General features: G+C 38.2%; 1 protein-coding gene across 5 annotated transcripts in view; it reads left to right on the forward strand.

Annotated features, from left to right (window-relative positions):
• SPAG9 (sperm associated antigen 9) overlaps window positions 1-19595 on the forward strand; it is a 134870-nt gene that overhangs the window by 47087 nt on the left and 68188 nt on the right. For 3 of the 5 annotated variants that reach the window (XM_044921693.1, XM_021704324.2, XM_021704325.2), the window contains exons 3-5: window positions 6673-6743; window positions 13471-13565; window positions 18993-19143. In XM_044921693.1, coding sequence (XP_044777628.1) covers window positions 6673-6743; window positions 13471-13565; window positions 18993-19143 — 317 coding nt within the window. Of the gene's footprint in view, window positions 1-6672; window positions 6744-13470; window positions 13566-14275; window positions 14437-18992; window positions 19144-19595 lie in introns of those variants that run through there. The other 2 variants (XM_021704326.2, XM_021704327.2) reach the window with 1 other exon arrangement.

The raw sequence follows: 19595 nt of genomic DNA on the forward strand, positions 1-19595 counted from the left end.
TCAGAACATTTTCCCAGTATTGTTAGGGTTGCTGGTGTATTTATGAAATTTTAAAGACTGTCGTTTATTTTTAAGTGGTTGAACGTTTTATTGGGGTCTTAAAAAGCATAGTTATAGATGCGAAATAAAATTGGAATACAATAATGATGCACCAGACTAAAAAAAAATGTAGGCTGCAATAAATTGCAGTCCATCAGTGCTGTCAATTTATATTTTGAGATGACTGTGTTCTACTTTTAGTCTGGATCTTTTGCTGAAAAAATAAAACTGGTAGTGTTAAATAGTGTAACAGGTAAAATATATATTTATATAAAAAGCTAAGACAGGTTTAAGCATACTTGTCATTTATTTTGCATTGAAAACATAGTGGAAAGGGGTGCCCAGGTGGCTCAGTTGGTTAAGCAGCTGCCTTTGGCTCAGGTCATGATCCCAGGGTCCTGAGATCAAGCCCCTCATCGGGCCCCCTGCTCAGTGGGGAGTCTGCTTCTCCACTCATGCTCTCACTTTCTCAAATAAATTAAAAAAAAAAAAAATAGAAAACATAGTAGAAAGATGGAAATCATCTGTCAGAATACAAGTCTGTAATATGCAGCAACACTCACTGGAAATATCGTACAGTACCGTTTTTTGTGGATTAAGGAAATTAACTTTTTAGAAGAGATGGTGAGCATTTAGGCTTATAATTTTAAGATCGTTGCTCTTAGAAAAATAATAGAAATAAACTGTGGCACATCTATACAATGTAATACTATTTGGCGCTAAAAAGAAATGAGCTATCAAGCCACGAAAAGACACAGAGGAACCCCAGATGCATATTACAAAGTGAAAGAAGCCAATGTGTAAAGGCTACATACCACGTGATTCCAGCTCTGTGGGGATTCTGGAAAAAGCAAAACCATGGAGACAGTAAAAAGATGACTGGTTGCCAAGGTTAAGGGAGAGGGGTGAGTAGGTGGAGCGCGCAGTATGAAAACTTTAATGATGGATATATGTCATTATATATTTGTCCAAATCTATAGAATATTCAACACCAAGAGTGAATCCTAATGTACACTCTAGACTTTGGGTATACTGATGTCAGTGTAGGCTCATTGATTGTAACAAATGTACCACTCTTCTGCAGGATGTATATAGTAGAGGAGGTTGTAGGTGTGGGGGGGAAGGGGTATGTGAGCACAATGTACTTTTTGCCCAATTTTTCTGTGAACCTAAAACTGCTATAAAAAAAATAAAGTTGATTAATAAAAATAACAAAAAGGGTAAGGGGCAGGTCATGTGTAACCATATGTAGTTTGCATGTGCCAAATGACCGTTTTTGTGTGATGTACACTAAGAAAAAATAGACAATTTCTATGAAATTAGTAAATATATCTTGAAAGAGGTAGTTAGAAAATGGGTTGATTATCAAATGTTATTTTTGAGGCAAAAAAAATATGATGTCAAATGGAAATAAATTAAGCAGAAACTCTAATGGGTTTAGAGAGCTGTGGGGGGAGGCTTAAGGAATTATAGATAGGAATAATCCAGAATGCTAAGGGGAGCAAAGTAATTAATAGAACTTTTAAGGAATTTTTATAGATGAAGCTAAGCCAGTTTGAACAAAGGTCATGTTCATTTAGGTAAACATAGGAAATCTCTGGTAATTGTGGCGTATTGGGGTCTTGTATCTCCTTTCCCACAATCTTGCTATTAAGTAGTACATAGCAGCAAAGCCATACAAACCAACATTGATAAGCAAATTGTGGTAAAATCAATGAGGTCCTATTTCTATGAGCTACAAGGCCAACTCTGTGCAAGTCACTTGATAAACACCTTGTACAAAAGCTTTAAACTTTTTTCCAAGATGATACGTAATGATCCTTAGTTTCCTGTATTACTCTGCTAGGGTTCCCATGACAGAATGCCATAGGAATTTATTTTCTCACTGTTCTGAAGGCTGGAAGACCAAGATCAAGCTGCTGGCAGGTTTGGTTTCTTCCGAGGTCTCTCTTCCTTGGCTTTCAGATATCTGCCTTCTCTCTCTGTCCTCAGATGGTCTTTTCTCTGTGTATATGTGGGGAGAAACAGCTTATTTATTTATTTATTAAAGATTTTATTTATTTATTTGACAAAGAGATAGAGAGCACAAGTAGGCAGAGAGGCAAGCAGAGGGTGAGGGAGAAGCAGGCTCCCCACGAAGCAGGGAGCCCGATGCGGGGCTCGATCCCAGGACCCTGAGCCGAAGGCAGACTCTTAACGCCTGAGCCACCCAGGTGCCCCGAGAAAGAGCTCTTATAAGGACACCAGTCCTATTGGATTAGGACTCTACCTTGATTTTTTATTTTCATATATAAAAATACATATTTAATATTCTTCCGTTCAGTTTTAGGCACCATCCCACATCAGCACATACACACTGCATTCCTCGCAGTACCTTTGTTGTATTTGAAAAACACATGTGTGCCAGGTGCTATTCCTAATATAAGCTCTAATATACTATCATTATTCCTTAATTATAGATAAGGAAACTTAGGCCCAGAGAGATTAATGTATTCAAGGTAACATAACTTGGAAATAGCAAAGTCACTGCATTGTGGTCTATCATATGACTATCATAATTCACTTCACCAACCACCTAATGACAAATTTGGGGATGGTTCCAATTTGGGAGTTATTATAAAATGTATTGCATAGAACATCCATTTTCACGTCTTTGGGCTTTGGTGTGTTTCCATAGCGTAAGTAAGAATAGTAATACTGGACGGGAGGAGCGCAACCTGGGTGGCTCAGTCGGTTAAGCATCTGCCTTTGGGTCAGGTCATGATCCATGATCCCGGGGTTCTGGGATCTAGCCTGGCATTGGGCTCCCTGCTCAGCGGGGAGACTGCTACTCCCTCTCTCTCTGTGCTGCGCCCCTCTCCCCCAAGCTCTCTTGCTTGCTCTGCTCTCTCTCTCTCAAATAAATAAATAAATAAATAGAAATCTTATAAATAATAGTAATACTGGGTCAGAGGACATACACGTTGCTTATTTTATTAGATGTCAAACTACCAACCTTCAAAAGAGTAATTCCAATTTATCCTCTCATATTGCCCATCTTTTTCTTTCTTTTTATAATTCTTCAATCTGGTAACATTTTTGTTCATTTCCCTATACATTTTATTTTATTTTATTTTTTATTTTTTTTTAAAGATTTTATTTATTTATTTGACAGAGAGAGACACAGCGAGAGAGAGAGCACAAGCAGGGGGAGTGGGAGAGGGAGAAGCAGGCTTCCCGCGGAGCAGGGAGCCTGATGCGGGGCTCGATCCCAGGACCCCGGGATCATGACCTGAGCTGAAGGCAGACGCTTAATGACTGAGCCACCCAGGCGCCCCTCCCTATACATTTTAATAGTGAATTGGCACAATTTGTTTGTAATGGTTCTAGAAGTCTGTTTAGTCCTCTGCTAAACGTTGAACTCATAGAAGTTGTTGAAGAATGTAAAGAATAATGAGTATTCAAGCCAAAGAAAGTGCTTACGTGAGTAGGTGCTCAGGGTGTTTGAACTGGAGTTGGGTGGGGCTGCACACACAGTAAATTAATCAGGTCACTAACTCCTCCCCAAAGGTAACCACTACCCTGACTTCTGACAACTCCTCCCCAAAGGTAACCACTACCCTGACTTCTGACACTTTAGTTTTAGATTAGTTCTGTATGTCTTTAGAACTTTGTATTCTTTTGCTTCTGCTTCTTTCCCTCAATCTCCTGTGTGTGCGATTCATCCATGATGCGTAGCAATAATTTGTTCATTCTCACTGTTGAGTAGTGTTCCAGTTCAGGAATATTTATCCATTCTGCTGTTAATGGACATGTGTGTTTCCAGGTTTGGATTATTACAGATAGTGCTGCTTTGAGCATTGTTTTAAATGCCTTTTGTGGACACATACATGTATTCCCTAGCAATGAACTTGTTTTGTCATAGGGTTGGTAAATATGCAACTTTATTAAATCTTGCCCAACAGTTTTCAAATTGGGTGTACCAGTTTTTACTCCCACCCATAGCATGTGAGGGTCCATGTTGCTCCATATTCTACTAGAACTTGGTATGTTGTGTTTCTCATTGTAGCTATTCTGATGGGTATGGAACAACTGTTGCGTTTTGGTTTTAATATGTATTTCCCTGATGATTAATAAGGTTGGGTATGTATTTTTCTTGGCAGTTTGATACCTTTGAGTCATAATATCTGTGATGAGGTTCTTTCCATAAAAACGGAGGTTTTTTTGTTTGAAGCAAAAAGGAGTACCGTCTATACATTTTTTAACCCCAAGTGAAGTTTTAAAGTAGACTCCAATGTATGAACAGATGAAAAGGGGTATTTCTTGAGAGGCAGCATAGCATAGTAATTAAAAACAGATTCTGGGTGGGATGCGTGGGTAGCTTAATCGGTTAAGTATCTGCCTTTGGCTTGGGTCATGATCTCAGGGTCCTGGGATTCAGCCCCACATGGGCTCCTTGCTCAGCAGGCAGCCTACTTCTCCCTCTGCCTGCAGCTCCCCCTGCTTGTGCTCTCTCTCTCTGACAAATAAATAAAATCTTAAAAAACCAAAACAGATTCTGGGCCCAGACTCCTCCATTAGGAATCCTAGTTTTGCTATTTACTAACTGTGACTTTGGGCCAGTTACTTAACCTCTATTTACTTCAGTTTCCTCATCTCTAAAATGAATGTAGTAATCATACTTTCATCATAAGGTTAATGTCAGGCTCAAATAAGTTTGTTTATGTAAAGCACATAGGACAGTGCATGGTATATAGTAAGCACTATGAAATTTTAGCTGTTATCAGTAGTGATGTTGACGATTTAAATTTATTTTATGAATTGATGTCAAGGTAGCTGACAAGAATAATGAGACTGTTGTTGAGCACAAATTTGAAATGAGGTTTATGAATTATAGTTGCAATTTTACTTTAGACTCAACCTCCATTTTTTTGTTTTGGTTGCACAATATCAAAGAAATCTTGTTATACACAGATGAACAATTACAAATAGATAAGGTTCACCCAGTAGTCTCTGGGTTAAGGTTTTAGATGAGTTTAATTGACAAGAAGTAGTAGAAAACATTTGTTTTGAAATTGTTAACTAAATATCTCTTATTTGCTTAGATTTTCTGTGTTTAAATAAAAATCACAGAAGCAGCCCTAAAAATTATAGTTTCAATACATCTATTGCATTATCACAATACATCTGCATTACAAGTTTCCTTATTATTGCTTTCAGCCACAGAGCTACAGTTTTTCTAATTAATGACATATTTTCAAGATATTCAAACTAAGGTAGCAAGTAAAGCTACACAAATCAACGATGAGTTTACTGGGCAGCACAAGTTCTGCGTTGTTTGGTGTTTGGTGTGTTCACATTAGGTACAGGGAAACATTCCTGTGTGTCCTGTTAATAGTTCATAGTTACTTCTGCGGCCATCTGTTCATAGTCGTTACTTCTGCAGCCATCTGCCAGGGTCTCAGGCTGTGGCTTACACGCAATCTTCCATGCTTGCAGCTAGCAGACCCTACACTAGCAGAACATTTCCGACTAATCTAAGTCTTTTAAACAGACTTAAATGAGTATCTTGACAAGCTCCTGTGGCACCAGCTTTATTTCTTCACACCAGATTGTTTCTCACTGCTCCTTAGGCAGTATGAGCTCCTCCGGGCTGGCCAGTCTCCCCTCTTCCTCACCACCATCATAGTTTTGTGTTCGCTTCTGATGGTAACAGTGCCCGTATGCTCTTCACCATCTATCTTGAGTACTGTAATTTAATTTCTTTGTGGTCCTGCTTGGACTCCGCCTTCTCCCAGAATCATTCCTCTCTGATAGTGTTACTTCCTATGAAATCCTGTCCTAACATTCTGTATCTCAGGATCTAAAACTTAAAAAAATGAATTACATAGTTGTACTCTGAGCACTGCCCCCAAATCAGTGCCACTCACAAACTCTATCAGCAGAGGGAGCTAAGTAAAAGAAGATGAGTCCCCAAAATGAAGCCCTGAAGCAGAAAAAGTACTTAACAAACAAGGATGTGTTCACATACTGCCCAGGAGTGAAAAAGAGCTTGAATATCAATATTAGAAATAAATGATTTGGGCCCAAACTCCAGCTTAAAACTTCTGAGGGGATTTATTTGTAAAATGTTTTTGAGTATCACGTTTAAAACCTATTTAAGGGGGATGACCTGATAAACATATGCATATTAGGAAAAGCAATCTGATGTTTAGGGGATTTTTTTAATCCAGTTTATCCCCCCTCCCTGAAAGTTTTATTTATTAAGGAAAGTGAAGAGAGGGGTGCCTGGGTGGCTCAGTTGGTTAGGCGACTGCCTTTGGCTCTCGGGTCATGATCCCGGGGTCCTGGGATCGAGTTCTGCATCGGGCTTCCTGCTTGGCGAGGGGCCTGCTTCTCCCTCCTCCACTCCCCCTGCTTGTGTTCCCTCTCTTGCTGTCTCTCTCTCTCTCTCTGTCAGTTAAATAAATAAATAAAATCTTTAAAAAAAATTAAAATAAAAAGGAAGGTGAAGAGAGGTCTCTATTTTGAGAAGCACTGAATCCTAAAGTTGCTAAGAATTATGGATAACCTATTCCAGGTTTTAAGGATGGAATTTTTTAAAGTAAATTTCTTATATTTTGTTCTGATTACATGTATGTATCTTAATTTCAGTTAGCAGACTTGAAGAAAGAGAAGCAGAATTGAAGAAGGAATATAACGCATTACATCAGAGACACACTGAGGTGGGTTTTTGGGTTGTTCCTACCATGTTAATATTGCACTGAAGGAATTAACCTGAGAAGTTATATTTATATCTTTGAAAGTCAGCTAATATAATTCTTGGGGATTATGTCCAGAAAACATTAAATTTCATGTAGCGTTTACCTTGTTACCAAATGTTGACTTCTATTGTTTTTTTGTCTGGAATTAACTATGCATGGATGAGAATTAGTGTGCCACAGAATAATGTTAATTACTGAGGCAGTTCCAATAGTTGTTTCTTTGGCCAGCTAAGTACAAACTAATGTGTGTGTGATAAAAAGTATATATGATGCTAATATGATAGAATTGATTTAATTTATTTTGTTACCACTTGGGAAATGATGGATTGGTAAATTGTTGGTAAGAGTTTCTGTATTTATAATGCACTATAAAGGGCCTATTTGCATTAAGCTCCTAACAAATAATATAAACACAAATTGTGTATGAAATCAAAATGACTCTAAAGCAGGTTTTCTGCAGGAAATATCAGTATTTTTTTAAATTAATAACTCTAGTACATAATCTCGTCAAAGCAAATTAGAAAATGTACCTGAGCATGTTTTTAACCTTTTTATGATTCTCTGTGAGCCTTTCATATGCTGCCTTTGTTGCAGTCTCCTGAATGTGAAAATTGTTTTTGTGTTTCATGGTCAGTCTGGGGGTTACAAACCTCAATAAGGAGAATTTTCATAGACTCAAGCACTGTTTGTTACATGAAAAAAATATTTCCTCTTTTTTTCCCTTTCTCATCCAAATCTCCCAGGATACAGATGGTTCCAGTCTTCAGCTTCCATTTTTCTTTCTTTAGTTTGTGATCTCTTATCCTGCCTATGGTAGAAACCTATATTGTTGCTTTTAAGGATTTGCTTTGGAATAATGATTAATACTTTCTTGAGGAGGGGTTGGAATTTCTGACATAGGAGGTTTCATTATTACTATCTTAGCTTTTGTAGCCACCTGTGAAGAATTGATATTCAGTGGTGGAGGGAAAAGATTGGATACAGAGGTTTGGAAGCATGGAGCCCTGGGAAGACAGGAATAGCTTAAACAGCAGCCTTGTCAGTATGAGAAAAATACCCATGGGGACCTGGGTGGCTGTCGTTAAGCGTCTACCTTCGGCTCCTGGGGTCCTGGGATTGAGCCCTGCATCGGGCTCCCTGCTCGGCGGGAAGCCTGCTTCTCCCTCTCCCACTCCCCCTGCTTGTGTTCCCTCTCTTGCTGTGTCTCTCTCTGTCAAATAAATAAATAAAATCTTAAAAAAAAAAGAGAGAACAATACCCACATTTTAATCAGATGGCAATTGGTATATATTAAGACTGTTGAAAAATGATTGATGGGGCACCTGGGTGGCTCAGTCAGTTAAGTGACCAACTCTTGATAACAGCTCAGGTCTTGATCTCAGGGTCATTAGTTGAGCCCTGTGTTGGGCTCCACGCTGGACATGGAGCCTACTTAAAAACAACAACAACAACAACAACAAAAACCCACCAGAAAAACCCCAATTGATTGTTAAAGGCCTCTTGTTGGTTTGTTTTACACCATATCCAGCCTGAACAACTGGTAGTGCTTCGCAGTGCTAGAAATATAAATCTGGTTGGAGGAATGTGTTTGTGTGCCATAAGTAACTGATAGTGATGAATAATGAGTAATCATTTTGTTTTTTCATTGACGTTCTAACCTTGGTAAAAATTGAGAATTGTTAAATTGAAGTATGTAAAAATGACCATAAATTGATAGGCTCCTTTTGTTTTGCTCTGCCTCAAGGAAGGTTTATGTAACACACATATAACTGCTTTGAAATATGGGTCTGTCTGCTCTAGACCACATCTTCCTGTGCTTATACATCTGTACTAGAAATGCCATTCAATTAGCAATTATAAATAGCTGTCCATTGCTAAAGAGCTAGGTGAACTAAAGGTAAATTCTGGAAACCTTCAGGAAAAGGAAGTTTGAGGGAATTAATCTTATCTTTTCACTATTCCCTGCAATGAAGATAACCTTTTTTACATGCACACAAAAAAGTTATTTATTTATTTATTTAAGATTTTATTTATTTATTTGACAGAGAGAGACACAGCGAGAGAGGGAACACAAGCAGGCAGAGTGGGAGAGGGAGAAGCAGGCTTCCCGCCGAGCAGGGAGCCCAATATGGGGCTTGATCCCAGGACCCTGGGACCATGACCTGAGCCGAAGGCAGACGCTTAACAACTGAGCCATCCAGGCGCCCCCAAAAAAGTTATTTAAATGGCACTTCTATCAACCACATTGTTTGCTGCTTAAGAGAAATCTGCTATGGCTCTTTTTGTAATATGAATAACTGTTCCCTCTCAAATCAAATCCAAAATTTTGTACCAATACTGAATTTGCTTAAAAGAAGATAGGCCTGGGGCACCTGGGTGGCTCAGTTGGTTAAGCGACTGCCTTCGGCTCAGGTCATGATCCTGGAGTCCCGGGATCGAGTCCCGCATCGGGCTCCCTGCTCAGCGGGGAGTCTGCTTCTCCCTCTGACCCTCCCCCCTCTCATGCTCTCTATCTCATTCTCTCTCAAATAAATAAATAAAATCTTTAAAAAAAAAAAAGAAGATAGGCCTTAAAGAAGGCAGTGGAGGAAATACAAACACTAAGCAATTGTGAGGCACTTGGGCCACATGTATACATACTCTTAATCACCAAAAACTTGAACCCTCATCTTATATCAGGGAGTGTTTAAATGCATTCTTATTTCATCCTCTGACCAAACTCCATCATCCATCCCCATTTTAGAGATTGAAGTTTAGAAAGGGAATATGAAGTGATTTGTTCCAAATTCCATGCTAGTATGTGACTGGATTTGAACCTAGGTCTGTCATATTTTGTTGCCTGATTTTTCTTTTCTTTTTTTTTTTTTTTTAAAGATTTTATTTATTTATTCATGAGAGATAGAGAGAGAGAGAGAGGCAGAGGCAGAGGGAGAAGCAGGCTCCCCGCGAAGCAGGGAGCCTGATGCAGGACTCGATCCCAGGACCCTGGGATCATGACCTGAGCTGAAGGCAGACGCTTAACCGACTGAGCCACCCAGGCGTCCCTCTTTTTTTTTTTTTTATTTAAGATTTTATTTATTTGACAGAGAGAGAGAGAGAGAGCACAAGTAGGGGGAGTAGCAGGTCGAGGGAGAGGGAGAAGCAGGCTCCTTGCTGAGCAGGGAGCCGGATGTGGGGCTCCATCCCAGTACCCTGGGATCATGACCTGAGCCAAAGACAGAGGCTTAACGACTGAGCCACCCAGGAGCCCCTGTTGCATGAATTTTCAGTAACCCTTTTAGGTTATGGGCCATAATGAGTGTTAAAAGCACTAGAAATTTCTCTATGCCTCTTTGCTTTATGGCATTGCAACAACCTTAAGAACTGTGGCCTTGCAGGTATAGATATATGATTCTTGGGCTGTGCATGGAAAGATTTACGGCAAACATGATTAAAGCGCCACTTTTCTCCAAAACTTCACTTACTGCCTTACTTCCCAGTTTTATCCAAGCTGACAGTCAACCTCTGCTGTGATTTCTCTATGCGGAGGGGATTCTGGATCTGCCAACTGTTTGTTGCTGAGTCGACTCCTGAATAAGTGTGAATTAATGTACATACCTGAGAAAGTGGAGAGTTGTAGTTTTGAGATCAGGAGGGATGGGGCTGGTGGACCCAATAGTAGATTATCTAAAGCATGCCCTCTTTTACTGTCTCACCTTTCTCTCTTGTCTGGCACCACTGATCCTGCCCTCCCATTCACTTTTTTTTTTTAAAGCAGAGCTATAGGGGCTCCTGGGTAGCTCAGTTGTTAAGCGTCTGCCTTTGGCTCGGGTCATGATCCCAGGGTCCTGGGATTGAGCCCTGCATCGAGTCCCGCATCAGACTCCCTGCTTGGCGGAAAGCCTGCTTTTCCCTCTCCCACTCCCCCTGCTTGTGTTCCTGCTCTCGCTCTCTGTCAAATAAATAAATAAAATCTTAAAAAAAAAAAATAAAGCAGAGCTATATTGTGAAGCCCTGTAATTAAAATTAAAAATTTTTTTTCCAAGATTTTATTTATTCATTTGAGACACAGGGAGGGAGAGAGCATGAGCAGGGGGAGAGGCAGGGGGAGAGGGAGAAGCAGGCTCTCTCCTTCTCCCCCCCCCCCCCCCCCCAGCCAGGAGCCCGATGCGCGGCCCGATCCCGGGACCCTGGGATCATGACCTGAGCCGAAGGTAGACGCTTAACCATCTGAGCCACCCAGGTACCCCTAATTAAAAATTTTACGTACAATTTATTTTTTCTACTTTTTTTGATGCATTTACAGAATGTAGTGCATATTTTATTTCAGACGTCAGGAAATGCTTTAGGGTGTGGGGTTTTCTTGTGGGTGTGAGGAAGAAAGAACAATAAGCTTATCGCCTGCCTAGAGAATTGACTAAAAGGGCAAATACAACACTGGTCCTAGAATGCTTAACTTTTTGATGACTGAGTCAGAGGGACCGAAGTTCTGGCCTTAAAGCCAACAGTTAGAACACAGTTGATCATTAACTAGCTGGTCAAATTGGGCAAGTTATTTTAATCTTAAACTGGAGTTTATAAAATTCTAATATTATTGTGAGGATTAAATGAAACTGGCTATAAATGCACTGGCTGACTTATGTTTAATAAATGTTAGCTATTATTTTGTTATTATTCTCTACTATAAAGTGCTAGTTTAATTGGGTTGGAACGAATTTCGTTACATAGACCATTTTGGAATTATATCTGGGATATATCATTTGAAGAAGGAATCAGTCTTTTGAAAGTTTAGAATTCAAAAAAAATTTTTTTTTCGAAGATTTTATTTATTTGACAGAGAGAGACACAGCGAGAGAGGGAACACAGGCAGGGGGAGTGGGAGAGGGAGAAGCAGGCTTCCCGCCGAGCAGGGAGCCCGATGCGGGGCTCGATCCCAGGACCCCGGGACCATGACCTGAGCCGAAGGCAGACTGGCCCAACGACTGAGCCATCCAGGTGCCCCTGCCTGATACAATTCTTATTTAGACAGTTCTAATTGGGAAACAGCCTGATTAATTCTTTTATAATGTTTGATTTGATAGAATTACTTGTTTTGATTCATGCATCAGTTCAGCTTTTTGTTTATTTGAAGTAAAGAACACTTTCAAAGGGATTTATGTATTTAGTTTTTCTGCATATATGCCAAGTAAAATTTTCCCAACAAAAGTGTGCTTTTTAAAAATTTATAAATTTGCTCAAAATCTTGTTTCTTTCAATAGTTATGCTTTTAATATGCTGCAGTGCATATTTTCATGTTATGTTGAGATTGAAATCCATGTTCATACAGCTGAAGTTTAGAAACTTCCATAGCTGTTCCATGCCTTTTTAAGCATTCAAGGAACATTCAAATTTTAAGAATTCAAAGGATAGCCCCAAGAAAGTCATCAACCTTTTCTTGTCTACTTTTCAAATTTGCATTCTTTTAGATTGCTAACATACCTTTTCTTATTCCTTAAAATTTATTTTTTCTTACCATGTTAGTATCTAGCAAAGGCCTTTTGATTTTATGATTGAAATTTGTTGCATTTTACATGTTTTAATGCCCGATTTAGGTTCCTTAAAAGTGGAACTGTAGGTTACCAGAAACTAAATAGGATTACAGAATTTCTTGTCAGTTTATATACTTGATATTCTTGACGTTTTTACTTCCATATTCAGCTTGTCTATCTTATGGCTCCTTATCCAAGATTTAAAATCAGAGCACTCTGATGGGGCACTTGGCTGGCTCAGTCTGTAGAGCATGGGACTCTTGGTCTTAGGGTTGTGAGTTTGAGCTCCATGTACTTAAAAATAAAATCTTAAAAAATAAAATCAAAGTGCTGTGATTTTTCATTTTATTTGCTATTAGATGATTACATTAAGTAATGATACCAATAAATTAACAATCAAATGAAAGAGAAAATATTCTAGCATTCTTTTTTTTAAGATTTTATTTATTTATTTGAGAGAGAGAGAAGTGCACCTGTGGGGGGGAGGGCAGAGGGAGAAGGAGAAGATTTCCTGCTGAGCAGGGAGCCTGACATGGGGCTCAATGCCAGGACCCTGAGATCATGACCCGAGCCAAAGGCACACACGAACCGACTGAGCCACCCAGGCACCCCATATTTTAGCATTCTTTTAACGAAATCTATAGGCACAAGAAATAAACATCTTGGTATTAAATTAAATTACTTAATTAAATTGAAAGTGATATTTACTCTGAATCCTTTGTAAAATGGAAAAGATCACCACATCAGGATATGGCTTCTTCTCAAGTTTCATGTTAATTTCTTTTTTGTTTCCCATTTTAGTGAAGGGATTTCTCAAATGCCCTCTATTATTTTTATCAGTGGTCTTTTATCACCTCCTCCCCAATGCTTATATTCTAACTTGTGTTATTTATGTCAAAATTTTATCTTTTAATAGTGTCACATATTGTTAAAAAAAGTTTTTGCTATGCTAAGCAACATGTTGGCTACTTCTTTGGACACCAGCATCTTTAAATGTAAGCATTTGCATATATTCCTTTGCCACCTAAAATTTTTTCATCTTTAATATTCTTTTCCATGGAACTGTGGGTAGTCTGATAAATATGAAATTTCTACAAAAATGTTTCCCTTGTTAAAACACTATGTTTTTATTTCAGGTATTGGCCTTAAAATTTGCATATTTTTTTCTTTCTTCAAAATAGATGATCCATAATTATATGGAACACTTAGAAAGAACAAAACTTCATCAGCTCTCAGGGAGTGATCAACTAGAGTCCACAGCTCATAGTAGAATTAGGTAAGCTTTATTAAACATTTTGCCTTGAGAAAAATCGAAATAATCTGTTTCTGTTTCTCCCTGTTCTTTAATCCTGGAACAATAGTTAGGCTGATTCACAAAGCTCTCTCTCAAAAAGGATGGTTGGAATGCTGTAGGAGAGAATAGCATAGAAAAATAGAAACAGCCCTCACTATTAAAAAGGTAAATCGTGAGCCATGCCATCTAAGCAACGTATCGAGGTATTTTGATTGCTTTATAATACTTAATGGAGATTATACTAGGTTTAAATTCTTCTGATTTGTGGGGGTGCTGAAAATTTTTCATGTCTCCTGTATAATTGGTTTAAAGTCCTTTTCGTTACCAAGAGGCATGTTTGAAAGGGTTAGACTTCTGTTTGATGTAGGAGTGTGAATAAATTATGCAGATCTCCCAGCATTGTAGCCAATGAGCTAAGCCAGGACTCTTAGTGGAGAGGAAAATAGTTAATAGGCTGGCTGTCGCTCTGGATCGCTGCATAAACGCGAGGAGCAGCGGCTCTATGGTTATGAGGTGGGGAGAGCAGGATGACGTCATCGCTTCGGAGCTGCTGCAGGATGGAGTGGAAAGCTGCTGCTGATGGCATTGTTTTTGTGGCAGCCACTGAATGACAGATCCTCACTACAAAGATTCCCCTTTGGCCCCTGTGTAGGCCTCCTGGTTCCGGTATTTCACCATGCCAGCACAGCGCCATGAGTCCTGGATGCATGCTGCTGTTTGTGTTTGGCTTTGTTGGCGGGGCGGTGGTCATTAATTCTGCTATCTTAGTATCTCTCTCTGTTTTGCTGCTTGTGCACTTTTCTATTTCTACCGGTGTGCCAGCTCTGACGCAGAACCTACCAAGGATACTCAGGTACTCTAGTCTGTCTTAGAAGCCCCTGTTTAGTTGGTTTTTCTCAAATTTTTAGCTTCACAGGTCTGCTTTGTAACCATTTCTGTTGCAGATTGAAACAATGGAAAATGGCCTGAAGCTAGGATTTTCTCTTTTTATTTATAGTAATTTACAGGCTACCACCTAGGGATATGGCTTTGTCTTTGGAAACTACCGGACTTAAGAAAAGGATTTTCATATTGTACTTATGCACAAGTACAAGGTCAGTGTGGTCTTGTGTTAGGCAGAGTGTTCAGAGAATAAAGGGAGAGCAAGAGTAAAACACTGGGTCCAAGTTTATAAACCTCTATGTTTAGCATCTGAGCATTTTGGGGCCAGTATCTTTTATGCTGAGACGTATAGTCGGGTAGACACAGGCTGTAGGTGTTTATTTTGTTCAGTTATCCTTTGACTGATGGACATTTAGGCATCATTTTTGCAATTTTTGATAACTTGCGGGAACTGACCATTTAAATATTTTCTTTCTAAAAAAAATATATTTTAAAGTGAAAGGATTTAAACCTTTTAGGGCAAGGAATGCATTTTACCCCTCATCATTTACACATCAAAGTTGTGAAAGCTTTGCAAAGCCTATTCACTATTGTTTTGTCAGATGTTGCCCTTTCTTTGTAGACTTGGGTGACAAATATCCGTGCCTGCTTGTGGGGGCAGTCATTAATCTCCGGGGCTTTGCTGCTGCTCACTCTACTCACACCCTGTAAGAACTGTTTTCGACATCTTAGATATTTATTTAAGGGTTGGGTGTCTTCTGTTTTCTAACTCCTCAAACTAAAGACATCTGATTTGTTCAGATTTCTGCGTTGTGCGAGGTTTTAAAGGAAGGTTCATGATGTCGAGCTTTTATTATTTAAATATTTACTTAAAATACTCAACTTGGGGATTTAGATAAATTAAGATGAATTAAATTAGCATATTCCCTCAAGGTGTTCTATTCATCGGTCGGTTTGTGTTTAACATTAGTTTAAGGCCCAGAAGTTAAATTTCATCTATGATCTAAAAATTAGATACTTGGGTCATTTATTTTCTTTCCTGATTTTATAAAAATTGGAAGAAATCTTACTACTTTTGTATATTTAGTACACAAAAGATTTGTTTTTATGTATATTTAGGCTTTTAGGAAATTAAAAAGACCTTAACTAAAGCATATGTAAGATTAAAATAAGACGAATTTTAAAGGGCTGTCTTAGGTTTCGGCTCTGTTGGAGATGGCAGTGCTGTGCTGGGCCACGCAGGGCCGCGCAGTGGGTAAGAGGCTTTGGAGCTGGGCTGCCTGGTTATAAATGCTCTGCCACATGGCAGCTGTAGGACCTCTGGCAGGTTGCTTAAAATCTCTGCAACTGGGTTGCCTCCCCTGAGGTTCTCCACCCCTCTGGATGGTTTTAAAAATCAAGTGTGAGATTATTATTTTTTGTTTAATCAGTTGCAAGATATTTAGTAAGCCAAACAAGTAAATAATTTGTGGTCACTTATATATGCACCCCATTTTTAGCAGAACTGTTTTCCAGGACTCTAGCTATTTTACTGATAAAATATCTTATGATTAAATTTGAAAAGTTCCTTGACACAAAAATTGCTGATCTAATGGAATAAAGATATCAAAGTCTTCAATATTAAGTTTAAATTGTCAAGAAATAGGTAGGTTCCAAGGAAAGTACATGGGCCTTGGAGTGCAACAGGTCTGACTTTGAGCCCCATCTCTGTGGATTACTAATGCTTAATGTCTCTGAGCATCAATTTTCCTAATCTGAAAACTGGGGAAAGAATCCCTATTTCCATGAGAGTGTAAACAAACCATCCTTTGTGCTTGCCACATGGTGAATGTTGAACAATCTTTTTAAAATTTTATTAATGGTTATTTGTTTTAAATGTCTATAGAGCCAAGAAGCTGTTTCAGAACATAATTGGGAATTTATTTATACACAGGTTACATTTAAATAACCAACTAAAAAATGAATATATGGAACTAAGGCAGTTTTTAAAAGAATATAACAAGGATTCTGATAGTTGAAGATGGCTTTTTGTTTCTGAACAGTGGCCGCATATTGAAACATATTGAAACCCCTGGGATTTAAACCTGTTACTTGATGTTTTTCCAAATGTATCCCATTCTTTGGTTTCTTCTGTAAGTTTCACTGAAGCACTTAATATGTAGAGTACTAAACATGCGTACCAACATAGTTTAGGACTTAAAATGTTCAACTTTTCAGGGTTTCTTTTAAAAGTAGGATTCTGACTGACTTGCATAATTACATGTGCTCTCTCCCCTCAACTCTCATGAAATTTATCAGTAAATAAGGAGAGAAGATATGTATGTAGTAATATTGTTTTCCAGAGTTGAAACAGTGTGACCCAAAGCATCAGGACCTTCTTGATAGTCTCTGAAGAAAAATGCCCTCCCTATAGAGCAGATTTTAAATGATTAATAAAAGCATTACAAAGAGGTGTGAATTCTACTGGTATTTTGGATTGTAGGCTTAGTTAACAGGAGTGGAAAAGCAAAACTTGGCACCACAGCAGACTCTTTCCTCCAGTAGTTTTATACTTTTTCTGTATTTGATATGTGTGAAAACGAATGTGTTGTCTATCACTCATATAGGAAGATAATTATGACTGGCCTGTGTTGATTTCTGTTAGCAGTGTGATGGATTTGCATGAAATCTGTATTATCTTCCTGCTTGTCTTTGCTTTTTGGGTTAGAGAGCTTTCCATTAAACTATCCTATTAAATTCACACCATTTTGCTTAAGTTATTCAGATATGTTAAAAAAATAAGTAAGCCATTTAGTACCTCTTAGACAATTAGATTATTGGTTCCCAAAATACCCCACCCCCCCAAGTTGAGGGATAAACATCAGGCAGCAACTTTTTATTTTGTCAAGCATGGACGTTAAAACAAAATTTGCTTTCTAATCATTGTCACCATCATTTGATGAAAGAAAGGGATTTAAAATCAAAGGAGAAAAGATGTAGAAAAAGGTCCATCATTCTCAGGAAAGAACAGGTTCTGTGATACATGGAAATGTGTATGTGTACAATATGGCCTATATTACCCAATAAGGATATAATAAATAATGTCTCTTTTCACTATGGACTTAGGAAAACTTTATTGCTGAGCCAGCATTAGGGAATAAGTGGTCTAAATAGAATAGCTGAGTAGTTACTTTAGTCTTTGTCATTTGGTTGTTCTGGAAGCTCATAGAAACAAATTTAAATTTGTCATTAAAATCTAGCCTTTTATTGTGCTACCTACCTGCATTTGAATTTTCCCAAATCAAATAGGTAAAGTACCCAAGTGTAAAGAAATGATGAATACTTAACTAATAGAGAAAAGTCCTGTTTTATTTCCTTGTGCATACACACCTTTAACCAAATGCAATCTCTCAATCCTTTTCCTTCAGCCAGTCTTTAAGAAGGAGTTCTGACAGTTTTACTAATCCTTTCTGATTGTAGTTAGGAGTGGAAGAGCATATCCTTTCTGTTAAGTGAGGGCCGATTTCAAGTGGCTTAAGTTTCTTGTTATAAAAATGAGCTTACAGAATAAAGGACTTATTTAGCAAAACTGAATATTTTCCCACTTTTATTTATAACCTCAGTGGTTCTATTCTAATTTACATTCTTGCCAGTAGAGGTATGAGTTCCAGGAGGCCCCAAACCTTTAGTGTCTCTTTTCTTGCCAGTTTCTACTTTTTTGGGTTAATGACCCAGGACAGCCTCTTCCTAGGCTGGTTTCCACCCTCCAGAAAGCCCTTTTTTATTTGTAATCTATGCATCACCAAAGGATATGTTTCTTACTGAAATTCTATTATTATTAAAATTGTAACTCCTGTTCATTGAAATTTCCCACAAAACATTGGAAACTCTACAGTCTTTTATAGAATTTTTCGGCCTCCTTGGTTGGAAAAACTGACAGTGGTTTTCTCACATGTACTATATGATTGAAAGGAACACATATATTGGTTCTGTAGAAAAAGACAGCTTTCCTGCTTTTAAGGATTAAAACTCTTGGAGTTCTTTTTACCACTTAATCAGTAGTCTTGATTTAGATTATACATAGATTTTCCATTAGGCAGAAAAGACGTACCCCGAAGAGGCTTGGGCAAATATCTAGGTATTGGTTTGAGAATTTGGGAAGTATAGAAGCAAGGGTGGGATTCACTTCCAAAGGAGGAGGTTGCCAGTTTCCCTAGGGCTAATGTAAGCTTGAGTGAAAATTTACTAGCTTTTGTCGCTGTGAAACCAGACCAGAGACTGCTCCCCTGGCGAGGAACTCATCAGTCACTTATAAGAGTTCCTAAACTACTAGTTTACTACTTTTCTTAGTTAATTTCTTGGGGCTAATTTGAACTTCTGAGACTGTCCTTTTTCTTTGGTAAGTCTACTGTTTAGATAGGCAGATGGTATTTTTTAAGGGTGATTTTTCTAAAACAGAGACAGCCCGGGCTTATTACTTACGGTCATGATGAATAGAAATTAAAAAGGAATGAATGAATGCTTAATTTTTTCTCCCCTCTTCAATAGAAAAGAACGTCCTATATCACTAGGGATTTTCCCATTACCTGCTGGAGATGGATTGCTTACACCTGACACTCAGAAAGGCGGAGAGACCCCTGGATCAGAGCAATGGAAATTTCAGGAATTAAGTCAACCACGTTCTCATACCAGCCTGAAGGTAAGCTTCATTCTGCTGAAATCTTCAATTTACATTTTATATAAGCTTTCGTATTCAAATTGAAGTACTAGATAGCTAAAACATAATAAAATGAGTTTGTATACATTTAATCTTGTAAAACCAATGCCTTTTATTTGTTTTTTGCCTTTCTTTTAAATTGGAAATGAGCTCTTCCCAAAGAGTTAGATTTTTACTATTCTTTTTCAAGTTATATAGGAAAACAAAGTCAAGCATTGTTATATCTTGATTAGTATACTAATGACACTAATTACCAAAATTTCTATTTGATTTAGGCTGTTTTGATATGTATTTGATCATATAAATTTTTTAGTGAATGTAATGTTCTTTAGAATTGAAAATTATTGGTACCAGAAATCCTTGGTTCACTGTTGGAAGCTTCACAGTTTAGTAAGGCTTCGCTTTTTTTTTTTTTTAAACATGATTTCTTCCTC

This window comes from Neomonachus schauinslandi, chromosome 15, assembly GCF_002201575.2.
Source record: "Neomonachus schauinslandi chromosome 15, ASM220157v2, whole genome shotgun sequence".
Lineage (NCBI taxonomy): Eukaryota > Metazoa > Chordata > Mammalia > Carnivora > Phocidae > Neomonachus > Neomonachus schauinslandi.